Genomic DNA, 17,380 nt, shown 5'->3' with positions numbered 1-17,380 from the left:
TCCGCCTGAATTTTCAGACGACGGATCCGTGACTTCTTTACTTGAAACCACTGGCATATTTACAGATTCTGATGATTTGCAACAGATCACACGGCACAGTCAGTCAACCTAGTCTGTCAGATGCTGCAACAACTCTCTCGAACCTTTGGCTTGCTGCCTGTTGAAGCGTATGGTAACTCGTATTGCAGACTTGCCCACAGGGTTCTCATCCTCGTCGTACAGCTGCGTGAGGTGAGAATGGATACATGGAGCATGCAGACAGCAAGAACAACCTCAAACCATCCAGCAACCCAGGCTTGATCTTGCAACTCAGAGACGTGAATCAAGCGGATCTTCCCATGGTTTACCTGACATTCACCGTCACCGCAAATCGATCATGAGGATCACTGGAGATACAGTTTCCCCATTCTCCGACACTCCGACGAGTTCGATACGAATGCAGGTCCACTTTACAAGGTCCTGCCAGCAGCAGATGCTCTCAACCTCTATCCGCTACCTGCACAACCAACCTCCTCTATCCCAAAGATCAACCGTTCCTTCCACTTGGGGGAGACCGATCCTCGAACGATCTGCAAGTTTCATGAGCAGAAGGTAGAGGAACGATGATGTCCTACCTTGGTATCAGACGATACGGGCTCTATTCCCGGAGCTATGAGAGAAACTCGGCAACAACTGTCGTCACACCATCTCAATTAGGAAGGATGATGCGAACCGGAGATCGCAGAACCGAACCTGTTGGGCAGCGGATCCCCCGGAAGGAGAGGTACTTCACGAGCCTCAACACAAGTTACCGCAACTTGACAAGAAGCACTCGTCTCTTTCGAGCGCGATGCTTTGTTTCCAGAAGAATTCTCCGCCTTTTTGCTCACTTCCCATTTCTTCGAAGGTTGATTGGTTTCTTCGGAGTCAGAAACTTTCTGTTGGGTGCAACTCAATCAGACAGAAGGCACGATTAGCTTTGGTTCCACAACAACCTGGTGAAACAACTTGATCTTGTCCAGAACAGACCTCTTCGGGGTAGAGTCGGGCGAAATGTAGCCAGGTTCCCCAGGCTGGAACTCTTGATTTTCTTGATGTCTTTGCATCATGCTGTCCTCAGGATTTTTGGTTGCAAGCTCTTTCAAAAAGAAGGAACTCCTCTCCTTGCTCTCTCGCTCCCTCCTCCTTGGCTACCCTTGGAATGAAATCCTTTGTCGTGCATTCCCCGCCCCTGGCTCTGGTCACTCCTGATGAGGTGATAAATCCTTAAGCTAAAGATTATTTTTTCTCATTTAGCTATCCAACGTCATGGTTGATATATTACAGTAACTTCACTACTATCTTATTAAAATACCTATGAGTAATTTGGTGTCTCTCAGAAGTGTTTATTTCCAGCCTCTGGAGGGGACTTGATTCTTAGATATAAAATGGCGAAACTCAGGAAGAGGGGCGGGGATAGAAGGGAGGAGACGGGGGACAGGCAGGAGGGAAGTGACAGACGAGATTCTTTGTTCAAGTTTCATCGGGTTGGAGTTCTGAGCTGCAAGAACAACATTCTCTTCGGCGCAACTTTACCTCAACTCCTAGGGATCCTGATCAGGTGATGGATGGTTGGGGAAGGAAACTATGTAGCGTCTTAGCAAAACTTGTTCTTTCCAGGAACAGGAAGTATGTCGAATGGTTCAAGTATGGCGTCAGAATATGTTGTTTGCTGATGTTTGCGATTTTCAACACCATCTTGTCAGTTCTCGAAAGCATCAGGCACAAGTTTGCAATTTCTCAGGTCCAATTGAACGATGAGCCGATATTCGTCATCGGCCACCCACGTACCGGTCTTCTTGTGAAGGAATAGTTTTTCCAGCTAACAGTTTTGGTTGTACAGGCACAACTCTTGTGCACAATGTGTTGTCGTCAGATGCGCGTTTCTCGTTTGCCACCAACTTGCAAGTTGGGTTCCCGTCAACTTTCATCTTGATGTCGAACTTTCAGGTTTGTTGTCTCTCAGCGGTGGAGACATTCTCACATGCCTCTTTCACTAGTGGCTGCTCAGTTTCTTTGTCGACAAGAAGAGGTCTTCCTGCATCTCAGCCTCCGTTCCTCTAAATCGCTTCAGGCCGATGGACAACATGGAACTGAGTCTTGATCTGCCTGGTAGCTTGATTTCAAACGCAAACGCAAGTGTTTGTTGACAAGACTGAGAAGGCGAGGACGAGATTGCAACGACCTTGTTATCCGGAGGTTTGAACTGAAGTCTTATGGACAGCGAAGTAACACTGGTGGGCAGGGTGTAGCGCGTACATGCCACTGTTCTTCATGTCGCAATACAAGGTGATAGGACAGAGTACTGGAGTTGGAGGTCATCATTCAATTGGCAGACTTACCTGGATCTTTTGAATCTAAACACCACGAAGGAAAGATTGGATGTACTTAGTTGTTTGAACCAAAGATTTCGCGGCAGCACCTGATCTAACAGCAGACCTGGACAGCGTCGTTTCTTTTCTTTCTTAAGAAGATAACATACTGGTTTCATCATCACAATCTGTTCCAATTTGAACTTTCATTAGGAATGATCGCAGCCTTGCTAAGCAATCAGCCCATCGTCGGCTGATAATCAAATCACCCGTTCACACATCGCGGGTTGATATCCTACCAAATATGTCTACCAGCCTCTCTGATTTCCTCTCTTCTTCTTGCCAGATACCAACCCTGTTGCGTCTCTTCCCGAAGGCAAGTTGTGATGTTGGAGGGTATCAAGACTCTGATGCACTCATGCTCGTTGTTGTTTGCTCCTCCCCAGGCAAAGTTTATCTTCTGCTACCGGGACCCATACACGGTCGTTCAATCTGCAGTGCACATGGCTCAATCCTACTACTGGTGATGATCTGATCGCAGACCCCCTGGCCAGACGGCCTGAATTATTGACTCGACAGGTACACTTACCTGAACGAACCCAGTGATGCAGATATCAGCGACTTCGTTCTTGACCAGATGGAGATCATGTGAGGAGTATAGATGGCCCCTTGCACTCTGACACAAGGTCAAAGATACAGAGAATACTTCAAACATCGGAATCTGATACCCAAAGGAAATTTGGTACCTCAATTGTGTCTTCTCGATCCTCTCCTTGATGTGAGGGAAGGTGGAGATAAAGTTCGAAGAGATGGAAAACGACATCATAAAAACGTCACTGCTCATCCAACTTCCGCTGCCTACGGTCTTTCTGACGTATCTTCACTCAGAATGGAGTCAATCTATGATCAATTCTCGCTGGGAGATATCAAGAATCTTACTGAGGCGAATACACACTCCTGCACCTGCCGCTCGCTGACATCTTTTGACCAGAGTGCCATGTTCAAGAAATATCGAGAAGGGATGACGGACTTCAAGAAGAACAGCCTGTCGGTAATGACATCTATGGCAGACTTGATTGGCGGCCTGACTGTGAGTGACGTTCGCAAGCGATTGAATGAGGAGCAGAAAGAAGCAGTGAAGAAACGATTTGCCTTTATCTTTGAAACCTTGAACTATCAGATGTGATAAATTTTCGACGTTGTGGTGTTGAAAGGCAATTCGAACTTGACCTGTCATGTCGAAAGTCTTATGACGGTGACCTGACCAGCACATAGGGAGATTGGTTGATCAGATTCGATACCACCGAGCCCGCCTGTCCATTTGTCTGAGGCGGACTCTTTCTCTCTATATCGGGAGTCCGGTTGCTACCGAACGTCCGGTTCCTGCTCCTGCTCCTGTTTCCTGCTCCTGCTCCTGCTCCTGCTCCTGCTCCTGCTCCTGCTCCTGCTCCTGCTCCTGCTCCTGCTCCTGCTCCTGCTCCTGCTCCTGCTCCTGCTCCTGCTATAGCTTCTTGGTCTTAGGTCGTTTCGCCTCTAGCTCACCCTAGCTCTACTGCTTGTTCCCTATCGTCATCACCCGAGTCGTTTCACTTGGCAGAGTCTTGTATCCATTCTCTCTTCAGTCAAAGCTGCAATGCGATTTTTAGCGAAGAAGCGCAAGAAAAAAGATAAAGACAAAGTAAGTCAAAACTTCTGTGAGCTGACCTTGTTGTCTCACTATTCTTCTTTCACACAGGCATCGAAGGATGACAATGAAAATGGGGGCATGGAAAACTCTCAGTCGAAATGTATTTCTTTTAAGGTTCATTCAAATGCTGAAAGCTCCCAGATTACGAACCACACTTAGCGTCTATAGGGAGACCATTCGAGTAAGGATTTAGAGTCGTGCTTCATACTCTGCTAATCATGTTGCCTAGATGCTCCTCGGGAAAGGATTGTTGGTGCGCGGGGGTAAGCGACCACCACTGAGCAGCAAGTGAAGCAAGCTGAACCAGCTTCTCCAGGGGCTGTTACCCAACGACAAGAAGTTCGACCTCGTGAGGCCATCGCTCTCTCCTCTCCTTTCCTCACTTTGACTGTCAGAGTGGCGCCAACGCCTGCCTGCTGGAGGCGTCCTTCAGAAACACGCTGATCAAGGAACTTCAAGGGTCCCATAAGAAGGTGAAAATCTGCGGAAAGCACAGAAGCGAGACAAGGGACTGACATGCTTGACTGAGGTGATCCAACATCTGCTGGACAATAACGCCAACGTCAACGTCTTCGATCGAGTAACGGACACCTCCTCCTTTGACGGGAGTTTGACTGGACTGTTCAGACTGGAATCACACCACTCCACTATGCCGCCCGTAACTTGAACAAGAAGTCGATCAAACTCTTGCTTGAGGCGAAAGCGGTGAGTGGATTGATTGCGAAGAAGGGTTGTTGAATCTTCGACATCAGAATCCCATGATTGTTGATATCCATGGCAACACACCGCTGCATTTTGCCGCCATGGCCTCTTACTCCAACAGGCAGAAAGGGAAGGATGCAATTCGTGCACTGGTGAGTGCCAAGAAGAAATTGGCCAAGTGTGAGAACTAGTGAGAACTGAAGGATTCTTGAAAAGTGCTTCTCAGTCTTGTTGTAGTTCAGGCAAGACTGCACAAGACCTGATTGTCGAACCTGCCGAAGAGTTCTACAAAAGGTTGATCCCTACAAGATGTTTTCCTTGACTGACCTGCTCATTCAACAGCAGCAAAGAAATGTTGGAAAACTCAAGAAGTGACGCTGTTAGAGTGAGTATAGTCTGGTAACTCCAAGGCCCTCTGATCTCTTGCATCAGAGTAAGATCCAGGAAGCTGTAGCTCTGACTGAGGAAGTCACTAAGTTTGCAAGGTTGCATCTTAACCCTTCGAAATAGCCAAGTAAATCGTGTCGATTTGAGCCACGAGCTTGTAAGTTAGCTGAAAAAAATTCACATAGCCATCTGAATGTTCAGATTGCGATCTGCAACATAGACGACTGCAAGCAATGTCAGCACCTCTCTTCACAAATCAACACGTATGCAACTCTAACCTTCTTCTTCTTGTCTGTTCCTTCCACTTTATCTTTCGCAAGTTGAGCACACCGCATGGGGAAATCTTTCGGCAAACTCGCCCAAGTTTTCTTGTCAGCCTCGAAATGCATGAAGTATTTTGCACAAAATTCATCAACGTAGAGATCCCAGTCTGCTTCTAGAAATCTGTAGTTGAAGTCACATTCTGTGCACACTTGCTTGAGATTTCCGTCAACTCCATGGAGACCCTCCTTGTGCTCCTCCAGCCACTCCAGGTACTTACTCTTCGTCGCGTTTCTGAGTTTCAACTTGCGCGAGTATGTGCGATACGCCGCAAAGATCACTCCGCAGCATATCAGAGCACACGCGGAACAAAGTGGAACCACGACGAAAGCGACGATCTTGACGACTTTCTGGACAGGGAAAGGCTTGGGAGTGGTCATGGTAACATTCTCTATGATGATAGGGGCGGTGGTAACGACTTGGTTAACGACGACGCAGATGATCTCGATGCCGCATCGATACAAGGCAGAGCTGACCAGTGATACAGACCCAGTCAGACCCGCAGAGCGAATCTGCTGAGTGAGAGTGCCAGAGGAGATGGTCTTCTTGAGCTCGCTCAGGACCTGGACTGCTTCACTGTTCGAGTTCGCTAGGATGCGCAAGGAGATGGTTTGATACGCTCGAGCCTTTCCATTCCTTACAAAGCGGTCCAGCGCTCCCTGGAGCATGGCAGCAGAAGTTTCCCTGTCGATAAGAGAACGTGAGGACTGGGTTGTCGATTCTACGATCACATATGACAACATCAGACCCAAGCTGAGAGCGAGAGACGATCTGATCTTTTGCACCTGCAGGTCTGTCAAGAGACCTCCTTGATATTGAATCGTTGTGATGATATGATCCATCAAATTCGGGTTCTTCAGTTCGATTTGCAATTGAAATCCCTTGTTCAAGCTTTGCTGGAATTGTAGCCCATTGTTGGTGTATCGTTCCAAGCGTATCAGAAAATTGCAGTTTTGTGTGTAGAAAATCATTTTTGAGGAGAAGGGCTGCCCGTCGCCAGTGTAAAGGTACTCGAAGTTGTTGTCAACAACAGCGCCGATCAACAAGGCGTCTGTGGAGTCCCCGTCATAAACTCGAACGACATCTGTCTTCATCGAGATATCAAACCCTGTGAACTGTACCTTGATGAGCATATCAGGCGACTTTGAAGGTTGAATGATGAAGTTGCACGACGTCTTGTTCAAGTAGATGTTGTCATAGTTGAAGATCCAGTACCCGTCAGCTGGATAACTTCCTGTTGTAACGATGGTCTGGACACCCGAGCAGGGCAGCACCTGGGCTCCGAGAACGCCGTTGACAAGTGCACTTGACGTAGCCACGTTGATGCTGCCGAGAGATGCTGTGAGCCCTGGGAACACAGGAGGAGAATTTCCTGCTGGATTCGTTGCGTGAAGGCAAAGAGCTATCATGTTCTGATATCTTCCGTTGAGGTATGAAAGAGCGGAATGTTTCCAAAACTCTTCTGGTCTTGGTGACATTGTGAGCACGAGGCTGTTTGTAGATGGAACAAAGACGAGTCTGGGAGAACGAGTGTCGAAGGCGTAACTGAGAAAGAGATCTATCGCAACATTAGTGTCCAATCCGGGTGCCTCGACCAGCAGCTTCGCTTTCGAAGACGAAACACAAGGACTGACGATATCGGTCACATTGACAATGTAACTTCCAATACATGTCTCAGCCTGATACTGGTACGAAACAGGTTGGTCACAAAAGTGAATCGCCTTGATCGCTGCCGCTAAAGTGCAAGACAAGTTCAGAGTCATATGTGCATCTGTCAGGAAAGTCCCGTTGGGAGGCTTCAGGTCAAGGTAGGAAGCACAAAGATCTCGGCCCGAGCAAATGAAAGACCTCTGAATAACTCGGTCACATGAGTACAAGCGAACTGCAGTAGAGGCTGGGTGAAAGTCGAGGGAAGACTGTGGAATCCCGGAGACTGTCAACGTGACTGTCGGAGATGTCAACTTGATGTTCGACTCGAAGAAGAACTGCAAGCTATTCTTGCTTCCACTCACATAATCCTGCAAATAAGACAAAAGAAGTCAGTCTGAACCAACGAATGCAAGTGTCAATCAAGCTAAGGATTACAGCTTTTCGAGACCAGATCGTGACTGTCTTACCTGAGATGCGACATTCCATGATGAGATCGTGAGATCTCTCGATGCGCCCAGGATCCCCTGACAGTTCAACGAGCTTGCGCATACAAAAGTCTGCACAGCAAAGGCAAGGCTGGTCCCGGCATGAGCTGCAGTCCATTGCGGAACGAGCTTGTTTTGGGCTGATGCGGGATTCGTCAAGACAAAAGAAAACAGCAAGGGGTCGGTCTCGAGGGCAGGAAGGTACGTCACAGTCAGCTTCAGGTTTCCGGTGGCGGCGTCCCATTCCGCGTACCTTGACAGTCGGTTGCCTGAGACAGCTATCTTGCCGCTCGTCGTTGACGACCCAGTGAGACCCATAACTGTGATGGTCATGTCTGATGGAAACTTGTACCTCAACGACTCCAGTGACACTGAGATGGTGTTGGAAAGTCCTTTGAAGTCAGTGGACTCAGCGATGGTGAGAGATTCGATGGTCGCCATTCCATTCGCCTTCAGCACTTGTCCTGTCACGATGCTCCGTAGAGGGCTGGGCTCGTTGGCGGCGGTACAGCCGGGCTGTAGCTGATCCTCGCATATCCCGATAGCCTTGAGGTCTCCAGTGTTTCCGGTGATGGTAAGGGTGGGGGACACTGTCGATGGCTGAGGGTTCTTGACTCGGAAGGAAAACTTGAGGGTGTTCTGGTTGATGAAGCCGCTCACCGCCTTGTTTCCTGCTATCGTGACGATCTGCGACGCAGTGTCCCATGTTGCATATTCCTTAGTGACATTTGACCGCACAAGAACGCGAGCGTGAACGTTTTCGTCGTTGGAGGAGATCTGAAGGTCGAATCCCTGAGGTGACTGCGAGCTGCAGGAAGAGCTGGCAGAGAGGAAAGGAACAATGTCAAGGTTTGTGAAAGCCTTGCACCAACCGTTGAGACAATTAGGATACTGGCTGCAAGGGAAGTTGAAAATTGAATCTGTGATATCATTGCAGGCCGCCCTGACTGATTTCAAAACAACATCCGACGATGACTTGCAATAAATCTCCAAGTCTGCTTTTGCCTCCAAAAGAATGCTGTCACTGGACACAAGCCCTGCCCCAACAGAGCGACAGGTGAAGCTTGAGCTGTTCTGAGTACAATTCACCTCCTTCAGCAGCCCTTGTTCACCTCCCATCACAGGCAACTTTCCAGAAGAGTCGGCAATGCGCAGACCTTTCAATGTCAACGACACTGTGTTGATATCCTGCAGCAAGGAATCATTTCAACGAACATAAAACACGTTCAAATCACCAGGATCTTGAAGTTTGCAACTAGACTGAGAGTGAGGATGTTGTAAGAGTTTGGAATCGTCGACGACTCTGTGATAACCCTTGTAACGAATTCGGGAGAGGATGGGTTTGAGAATCCCTTCAAGCTCCCTATCATCGTTTCACTCAGGTTGAATCGATTGTTCAGACTCAGGCTGAGCGTCAGGGTATTTTCAATCTGCATTCTCACACATCTCTGACTTCCAATGCGCTCGAACAAGCGTGAGGGATCGATCGCAGGATTGAAAATGCTGGCAAAGAAAGAAAAGGAGTTAGAATAGCGATCATAGTACAGCACATGACAAGGAGGGGTTGCAAATGAAAATTTCAAGGGAAATGAGAAGGAATGAATTGAATGACAAAGAGAGGATTTCAAGAATTAGCCAGAAAGACATGACTTACCCAGTGCACATCGAGTGGCTCGTACAGATGCTGCCAGTATTGGGGGCGACACAGTTTCCAGAGTCAAGGCACTGACCTCCTCCCGTGCACGTTGCCCCCTTCAATTCCACAGGTCCGTTCCCCGAGTCAAAGACGTTGGTTGCGTACCCGTACGGGTAGGCGGCGAGAGGAGGAGGCCCTCCCGTTCCCTTCGAGGAGAGCAGGCTGGTCACAGGGCACTGACTCCCTGTGTTGGGAGGAGCGCAGATCTGAGCGACGCATATGTTGTTGCCGTTCTTGCACTGTCCTGCGCACAAGCCACCGACTGACGTGCAGTACTGGCCCTGGTTGACCCCTGCCGAGCAGTACGGGGAGCCCAGGGCGCATCTGGAGAGGGGTAGCGACTGCATGTTCCGCAACGAGAACCGGATCGAGAGGCTGCGATTCGCCGGTACGACTCTCGTCACCACCAGGGTCAAAGTGCTGGCCTCCTGTCTCCACGTCGCCATTGAGTTGAACCACACGGCGTCCTCGCCCTCGAGGCTGATCGATCCGCTCGGCGTCGACGACCCGAACGGAGCGCCGAGTCCGCTGGAGAAGTTCCCGAGGACGAGGGAGGTGCCGACGATGAGGTCGAAGTTGAACCTGAGGCTTGCGACGATTAGGTTCATCTCTCCCAGCAGGCTGCTGGTCTCCTCGATCCTCCTCTCAAGGATGAAGGGGGCTGCGCCTGATCTCAGCACTTCTCCTCGAGCTGAAGTCCTCGGGAGCTCCACCCGACCGTTGGCATCGCACGACATGTCGCCCCTGAGGCTCAACAAGGCGGAGCAGCCGACAGCAGAGACTTGAGGGACGACAGCCTGCGGTCGGAGAGAGTTCCAGTTGATCACTGTGAAGCTGAAGCGAACGGTCTCAAACGCGCGATAACTTCTCGGAAGCAGAAAACTGATCTGCGAATCCACGACAAAACATGTGGTGTAGTTTCGCATCAGGGTCACCTGGTCATTGGCAGCAGAAACAACCAAGTCATTGACATTGATGGTCAACTGCCTCGTTGACACGTACGTCACAAGCCCTGTGCCAGCACCGCTTGCGAGGCTGTCTTGGCACTGCTTGACCAGCTCGAGGCTTTCATACCTTCCCGTCAGGTTCGACACATTGATCATAGTTCCCTGGTAACACAACGATCAAGAATTGAACAAGTCTTGGAAGGAAAGTTCTCACCTGGATCAGTGGGACGTTGGAAGCAAGCTGGAAACTTAGGGTGTTATCTTCCAACACAATGGAGGATGACTCTGCTACTGTGAGTGTAACGATCTTCGCTGTGTCTGCTGCCCGAAGAATGCTTCCAACCAATTTTTGTGTGCTCGATCCCGCAAACAACACTCGCACATCCTTTGGTTGCTGGATGGAAGCAGGATTCTTCAAGAGGAACTTGAGCAGGAGATCAGTCTTGTAGGCGTAGAGAGGATACGAAAGGGAGAAGGTCAGTGACCCGCTCCCGTCCCATTGCCCGGAGATTGATTGATTGCTTGCTAGCATGGGGAAGTTTGCATTGGCCGGTGAGGGCGACCCGAGGTCCAACAAGGTGATCTTGGTGTCAGGGAAAACCATCACGTTAGGAACGAGCTCGATGGTGATGAGATTGTCTTGGGATGACACGTTGGAACTCTCAGACACTGTCAGCACAGCAAAACCAGGAGACTCCAGGGCTTGAAGGAGGTGAGGAGGAGAGACGGTGAACGGGACTGCTGACGTGAAGGGCTGAGATATAGCAGGCCCTGAGGCCCCCAGAAGGTCGCAGATCTTCCTGCCGCAGCTCCCGACGCTGTCGGAGTAAACTCCGCTGATGTTGAGGTTGAAGGGAGAGCTTGCCGGTGATTGGAAGTTTGTCACGGCGAAGGAGAAAGAGAACGAAGGGCTAGCCTCTCCGTTCAGCGGGTTGATAGCCTTGAATGTCAGCGTCCCCGTATCCTTGCTCCACGAGAGCGCTTGCAAGTTCGCGTTCGAGTTGTCGTATATGATGTCACTGTACAAGACATCCACGTTCACAAGGCCGAGCAAGTTCAACAAGCTGCCGGCCCTGACCTCGAAGTTGGGCATCACATTCACAGTGATCAAGTTCTTCTGACCGACCACACCAGATCCCTGCGATACGGATGCGTTGACAAGTCCAGGGTAGCGGTCGACATTGAGGACGTCGGCTGCCTGCTGACATACCCCGGGGTCTTGAGCATTCATCACCTTGCAGAGAGTTTGCGATGCGAAGGCTGGAGACACCGAAAGGGTCAGAGGTGAAGTCAAAGGACGCAAGTCATTCATGTTGACAAACTCCATGGTTGCCGTCACTCTCAGACCTCTTGACCATGCGGCGGTCAAAGTGAAGGTGACCTCTCCGCATGGGTTCGGCTGATCCGCGCAGAGGTTCTGCCACGTGAAGGTGGTGGAGAGGATCCCAGAGGGCGAGACAGGAACGAGAGTTTGAGAGCTCGACGTTGGTCCGTTGAAGCCCTTGATAGTGACCTGCTGACCCTTTGCAAGATCCACAGCTGCAGTGAGGGTGACGGAAATCAAGTTCCTCGCCCCAGCCATGCTCGAGGTCTGACCGACGAGAGTCTCTGAGAATGCGAGCACAATGGAGGGACTTGTCTGAGATGACGAACTGCCTGAAGGCTGAGAAGTCAAGTTCACGAACCTCAACGGTGTTTCAGGAATGTTTTGAAATCCCTTGGGATCACGTAAGCTAGCAGTGAAGTAGTTTCTCGACTGGATGCCTGTTTTCAGAAAGCTAGCTGAAATTTTGATCTCCCGATATGCTGGAGAGTTGGAGATGGCAAAGACGCTGATGTTCTTATTCGCCGCGTCCCAATAGCCGTAGGACATGAGGAACGGTGGGAAGTCAAGGAAGGTCACGATGGAGCCGCCCGAGGGAGGGCTTGTGATGTTTGAGATGGTAAGTTGACTGCACTGACTCTGCCGACAAGACAGGAACTCAACTTCTTGCAGCAGCGAGTATGTGCATGAGGCGAAGTTGTCTTGAGGTGAGATCGGTAGGATCCGGAACTGCCTTGCCACGATCGGAGGTGAAGCAAAGGAGCTGACGTTGGACGACAAAGTCGGTGCGATGTGAAACGTTAGACCCAGCCTCCATGTTCCTGTGGACTGGTCGAGATAGTACAGCTCCGCATCCTTGAGCGCGCAGACGTCGACCGTGCGGATGTAGACGGTAAACTGCTCTAGGAGGTAGTTCTCCCCGAAGTCAAGGTCGATGGCTTTGCCTCGAGCGACTTTCGTGCCGTCCACTGTGCCCTTGAGCCCATCGAACAGGTACTGATTCCCTTCCGGAGGCGTCGCGCCCACGATCCACGAAGTCTGCCCGCTCCTCACCGTTGAAGTACATCTGGTCAGTCCCACACTGGTCAGGATGGAGATCTGGTCGGTGACGTTGTTCGACGAGCTGTCGGCTGTTGGAGAAAGCTGAGTGAAGGTTCCGATCAAACTGGCTGGTTGAGATCCTCGCAGCACGTCGCCTGCTCCTGCAACGTCACATGCTGTTATGAGGGCAGCCCCTTGCGCGTTCAGCAGCGAGGCCCTGAGGGCCCTTGGCGGAGACGGGACGGAAGGATTCTTCACTTGCACTCGAAGCATGAGCGAGTTGTGTTGGCAGCTTGAGAGCGAGGAGGAGCAGCAAGGGTCAAAGAGCGACTCTGACATCTGAACCCGCAAATTGTTTTGAGCATCCCACTGTGCCAACCCCGATGACAGCGATGGGGGCAGGATGTTGGGGTTCTCCAGGGAGCGGGCCTGATCAAGTCCGGAGATGAGGAGAGTGCTTGTAAGAGGAATCTCGATGTTGGTTCTGAAGAAAAACTCAAGGATGTTCTCCTCTCCAACAACAGCTGTCTTCTCGGTGACTGACGCGTTGAGGAAGACTGCGACGCCGGAGAAGGTCAGGCAGCAGGAGTCGGCAGTGCGGACAGCTGTGGATGGGATGGCGATGGTCTCCTGGAGGGGGCTGGATCCAGACAAGGAGACCTGCGTCTCGGGGGTCAGGGGAGTCAGGGAGGAGGAAGACACTGCCGTTACCTGCGGCCTTGCAGGCAGCTGCAACGTCATCCCGTTGAGGATCTGAATCTGAATCGTCAGGGTGGAGTTTTGCGTCAGAGCCACGGGGATTCGGAACGTTACTGTCCCGCTCGCCCTGGTCCACGTCCCGACGGTGTTGAGGCCATGGATGTTGAGGGACGTCGAGTCAGGGGTCGCGGTACCTGAGATGCCTGAGATCTGTCGCGAGGCAGGTCAAACCTCTCCGTCACTGCACCTCAACGACGTACCGTCATGCCTGACCCGGCCTCCACGTCCACGTTGGGTCGAATCTGGAACGTGAGAGTGTTTGGCTGCCCAGCCACCGTGCTGGACTCCGACAGCTCGACCAGACTCCAGCTGTAAACCTGCTGGAACGTCAGGGAGGAGAAGGGCACAGGCTCTTCTCACGTCTCCTCCATTGAGAATTGAACTTCGAGCTAGGGTAGGGTCTTGCGCTCCCTTCCACTTGAGGAAGCCCTCGTTCCATACAGCAAGCGGGTCCTTCAACACCGAGTTTGCGATGGAGGGAGTGGACGCCAGCAGCTCGACAGGACTCAACGGACTCTTGGGGTTGTAGACCACGAAGCTGAACCTGATTTCTTGCTTCGCAGGCAAAGTGAACCTCGGAGTCAAGACAAGAGACTTGGTCGCCTTGGTGTACAGGCCAACCGCCTCCAGCACTGAGCTTGTGATTCCAACTGAAGTACCGGAGATGGACGGGAAGGTCACATCAAGATTGGATATGGTAATCTTGTCCGCAACCCGGATTCCGATGTTGGCGACCAATCTGACGTCTATCTTGTTCTGCGCTCCATCTATGGACGAGCTCTCAGTAACAGCAGCGATGAGGAACGCTGGTTCTTCACTTCCTGTCAAGACCGATCCCACTAGACTGGCCAAGGGCATGCTGAAGGTCTTGGAGGCAGAGACGTATACTGCTCCCACCGTGAGATTCGCGGGGGCGCTTGTCTTGGAAGGATTCGTAACTTGCAGGTCAAACTGGAAGGGTTCGGAGTCCATCACACTCGCGTTTGTGAGAACGTGAACGGTCCCTTGCGAGTCAACTGAGATCGCGCGGATGGAAGAAGCGTTCAAACCGCCGCTGGACAGACTTCCTAGCTGACCGGAGGAAATGCCGACCACCGTTATGTCGGTGTTTGCCGGAAGTTGAACGGAGGCCACAAGTTTGAGGGTGACGGTGTTAACGGCGCCCCTGACCGACGAGGACTCGGAGATCGAGGTCTCTCGCCAGACAGGCTGGCTGGAGACGTTAAAGAGCTTGCAGGATGCGCAGAGATACGGCTGGGCCAAGTGATCGCAGGTCAAGCGCGGGTCAACCCCGCCGGGAGTGGAGAAGTAAGGGTTGCGGAACAGAAAGCTCAACTGAACCAGCTGGTTGAAGGGCTTGAAGGCCGAGGTTGCAACTTGAAACAGCAGCGAGGAGCTTGTCGAGTCCCAGACTGCTCGCCGCCCGAACAAGTCCGCGTCAGGTCCATCAAGCTGCACTTGACCATCCTGCCTCACTGGCGATCCAATAAGTCCCAAGACAGTCACGCGCAAGTTTGGACCCATGGGAAAGGAAAACTGAAACTGCATGCGCATGTTGCTGATCGCTCCCTGTATGAAGGAGGACTGCTGCATGAAGAAGGAGGAGGCAGCACCTGACGGTGACGACGACAGGGCTGATCCCGTCGGAGCGAAGACAGCGACGTCCTTGACTTTGGTGAAGCTGCTGGCAAGAGCCTGATAGACGGAGACCTTTAGGTTCTTCTGTACATTTTGCGGGGGGTTCAGTAGGGTAAAAGTAACGAGGAGGTAACGGTCCGCCGCCACGTCCTGCTGGAAGCTGATGCGCAAAGTTCCGGAAGCCCTCTGCCACTGTGCTGAGCTGGGAACAACCGAGCAAGTCCCGTCACTCGTCCAGGACTCGCTGTTGCCCAGGCAGACCTCAACCGAAGTCTGATCAGTCGGTGAGCTGACCAGCCCCGTGACCTCCACGTTGGTGGAGCGAGCTCGGAGTATTAGGTTGGTCCTGAGGAGTAGAGAGATGGTGGAGTTCTTGGAGGCTGACTGAGAGCTCTCGGCCACACTCGCGAGGCTGATGAGAGGAGCCTGATCGACCTTCTGCACTTGGCCGGAGGCTTCAAGCCAAGGGACGTTGAGGGCGTTCTTGCAGTAGCCGGAGACAAACACCTTCCTTGCTGGGGATAGTGCTGGGAGATTCTGTAGGTTGAAGGACAGAACAAGCCTCCGGTAGGCGGAGAACTTTTGCGGGAGAGCCAAGGAGAAGGAAAGATCGCTTGCGTGCCATATCGCTGTCGTCGACATAGCTGATGAGTCTGCTTGCAAGGTGACCGGGAAGGTGGACCCCGCGTCCGCAGCACCTCTTGTTAGTCCTGCGATCATCAGCTCGCATCCCCTGGGTAGGTTAAAGTTGGGCGAGAAGGCGATGGAGACCTGGTTGTTCTCTCCCGCCACTGTCGTCTCGTCCCAGACGAGCAGGTCCCGGAAGCTTGCCTCCTCGTTGTTCCCCAACGCAAACAAGCCAAGTTGCTGTGTGACTGAGAGCCGTGACCCTGGTGTCAAGATCACGATTGTGACTGGAGCAGGATCAACTTTGAGGGTGGGGCGAAGGAGATAGAACGAGATGAGCGACTGGGAGCCACTCTCTACAGGACGAGACAGAGTCAAAGTCACCGTCCCCGTGCTCTGCTTCCACCGTGCACTGCGGGTCTCCGAGGTCAAGTTGACCTGGAGGGAGTCAGAGTCTGACGTCCTGCTGTTGAGGAGCCCGATCATGGAGACGACGGTGCCTTGCGACATCTCGAAGTTGCAGCGGAGGATGAGCTGAACTCGCACGAGCCCCTCCAGGATCAGGTTGTCTTGCGAGAAGAGGGCCTCTTGTATCTTGGGCGGGGCGGCAGAGGAGAGAACTCCCACCTGAGAGGAGACGGCGTCCTGGGAGGTCGAGGACCTGACGGTAGCCGTTGGGAAGACGGCAGGCTGAGACACGGCAGCATTGAGGATTCTGAATCGAAACCCGAAGATGCTCATGGCTGGCACGTCGGCATCGAACACCAGCCTCATGGTCCCAGTTGCCCTCTCCCACTCCCCTCTCGGTTGGAAGACTCCGACGGCCGCCTCCTGGCAGGTTCGCTGCTTCCTAGCGTCTATGCTGCACTTGAGGCTGTGGATCGAGATGTTCTTCGCGTCCTCCGTCTGGCTGCCCAGTAGTCCAGTGATTCTCAGCTCATTTCCCTTAGACACCCTCCCGCTCAGCTGGAGGAGCCCTTGGAGAAGATTCTCCGACTGCGACACGTTGGTGCTCTCCTGCAAGTCAAACAGCTGGATCCTCGCAATCTCGGTGGCGAACGCTAGAGAGTCGTAGGAGTACTTGAGCTCCAGGTTCACCAACGCATCCAGCACGTTGCGGGAGCAACGAGCCTGCTGAACTAGAGCTGACAACGAGAGGACGACGACGAAGGAGGAAGGGCTCATGCATGGACCGCTGCCGTCGCAGAGGATGGGCAGGATGTTGACTGACTGCAGCACAGTCCTCCGGCGCGTGCAGTTGTTGGAGCAGCCCGACCACGGACCTGAAGTCCAGCTACTGAGGGTGCCCGAGCACTGGTAGTCCTTACAGATCCTCTTAGAGTCACAGCATCGGTTAAGGGTCTGATCCCAGTGATAGTCCGCCCCGTACTGGCTGCAATCGTCCGCCTTGCAGACTCCCACCCGCTCGACGTACTTACCTGCGTCCTCAAGGTCTGTGCAGAGAACCTCGAGGGAGAGGAGAGCAGCGTCGAGCCGAGCTGTAGGAGGGAGGAAGCGACAGTCCTGCAGAGACATGAGAGGCGGGAAGGAGGAGACAGCGAGAGACAGAGAGAGAGAGAGAGATAGAGAGGGAGGGAGGGAGGGAGGAAGGGAGGGAGGGAGGGAGGGAGGGAGGGAGAGAGAGGGAGAGAGAGAGGGGGAGAGAGAGAGAGGAGGGGGGGGGGGGGGGGGGGGGGGCCCCCGGGGGAAAACCCTGTGTTGGTGTATATAAAAAATGTTTATATGTTATATTTTTTATATTTTTTCTATGTTTTTTTTTTTTTTT

General features: G+C 52.2%; 4 protein-coding genes across 4 annotated transcripts in view; 2 read left to right on the top strand and 2 right to left on the bottom strand.

Annotated features, from left to right (window-relative positions):
- Positions 1–108: 108 nt before the first annotated feature.
- Positions 109–1,088, bottom strand: GUITHDRAFT_115538 (hypothetical protein; the record flags this gene model as incomplete). Its single annotated transcript, XM_005825322.1, has 7 exons — positions 109–222; positions 273–347; positions 397–459; positions 510–569; positions 615–672; positions 733–917; positions 975–1,088. The coding sequence occupies 7 exons, from the start codon at positions 1,086–1,088 to the stop codon at positions 109–111; spliced, it is 669 nt and encodes a 222-aa protein (XP_005825379.1).
- Positions 1,089–1,403: 315 nt separating this feature from the next.
- GUITHDRAFT_165242 (hypothetical protein) lies at positions 1,404–3,540 on the top strand (the record flags this gene model as incomplete). Its single annotated transcript, XM_005825321.1, has 18 exons — positions 1,404–1,579; positions 1,639–1,811; positions 1,862–1,968; positions 2,019–2,050; positions 2,093–2,130; positions 2,182–2,217; positions 2,264–2,307; positions 2,355–2,402; positions 2,456–2,502; positions 2,544–2,616; positions 2,677–2,710; positions 2,781–2,853; positions 2,910–2,978; positions 3,024–3,072; positions 3,119–3,162; positions 3,219–3,273; positions 3,322–3,381; positions 3,439–3,540. 18 exons carry the CDS (start codon positions 1,407–1,409, stop codon positions 3,514–3,516), a joined length of 1,233 nt encoding a protein of 410 aa, XP_005825378.1. The 3' UTR covers positions 3,517–3,540.
- A 423-nt stretch (positions 3,541–3,963) lies between these two features.
- Positions 3,964–5,229, top strand: GUITHDRAFT_115536 (hypothetical protein; the record flags this gene model as incomplete). The annotated part of the gene is made up of 11 exons (XM_005825320.1): positions 3,964–4,008; positions 4,066–4,117; positions 4,159–4,198; positions 4,247–4,280; positions 4,334–4,366; positions 4,413–4,490; positions 4,645–4,722; positions 4,770–4,899; positions 4,962–5,013; positions 5,062–5,104; positions 5,152–5,229. 11 exons carry the CDS (start codon positions 3,964–3,966, stop codon positions 5,227–5,229), a joined length of 663 nt encoding a protein of 220 aa, XP_005825377.1.
- A 74-nt stretch (positions 5,230–5,303) lies between these two features.
- The window catches only part of GUITHDRAFT_115535 (hypothetical protein), a gene marked incomplete at both ends in the record, with an annotated part of 20,001 nt that continues 7,924 nt past the window's right edge, over positions 5,304–17,380 (bottom strand). Inside the window, 10 exons of the mRNA XM_005825319.1 lie at positions 5,304–5,330; positions 5,385–7,445; positions 7,545–8,750; positions 8,798–8,876; positions 9,217–10,145; positions 10,194–10,367; positions 10,420–13,230; positions 13,282–13,479; positions 13,530–13,646; positions 13,690–17,118. Of these exons, the coding sequence (XP_005825376.1) occupies positions 5,304–5,330; positions 5,385–7,445; positions 7,545–8,750; positions 8,798–8,876; positions 9,217–10,145; positions 10,194–10,367; positions 10,420–13,230; positions 13,282–13,479; positions 13,530–13,646; positions 13,690–17,118 (11,031 nt within the window). The remainder of the gene's footprint in view (positions 5,331–5,384; positions 7,446–7,544; positions 8,751–8,797; positions 8,877–9,216; positions 10,146–10,193; positions 10,368–10,419; positions 13,231–13,281; positions 13,480–13,529; positions 13,647–13,689; positions 17,119–17,380) is intronic.

Source organism: Guillardia theta, assembly GCF_000315625.1.
Source record: "Guillardia theta CCMP2712 unplaced genomic scaffold GUITHscaffold_85, whole genome shotgun sequence".
In the NCBI taxonomy this organism is placed as follows: Eukaryota; class Cryptophyceae; order Pyrenomonadales; family Geminigeraceae; genus Guillardia; species Guillardia theta.
This window is presented reverse-complemented; position numbering and strand designations above follow the sequence as displayed.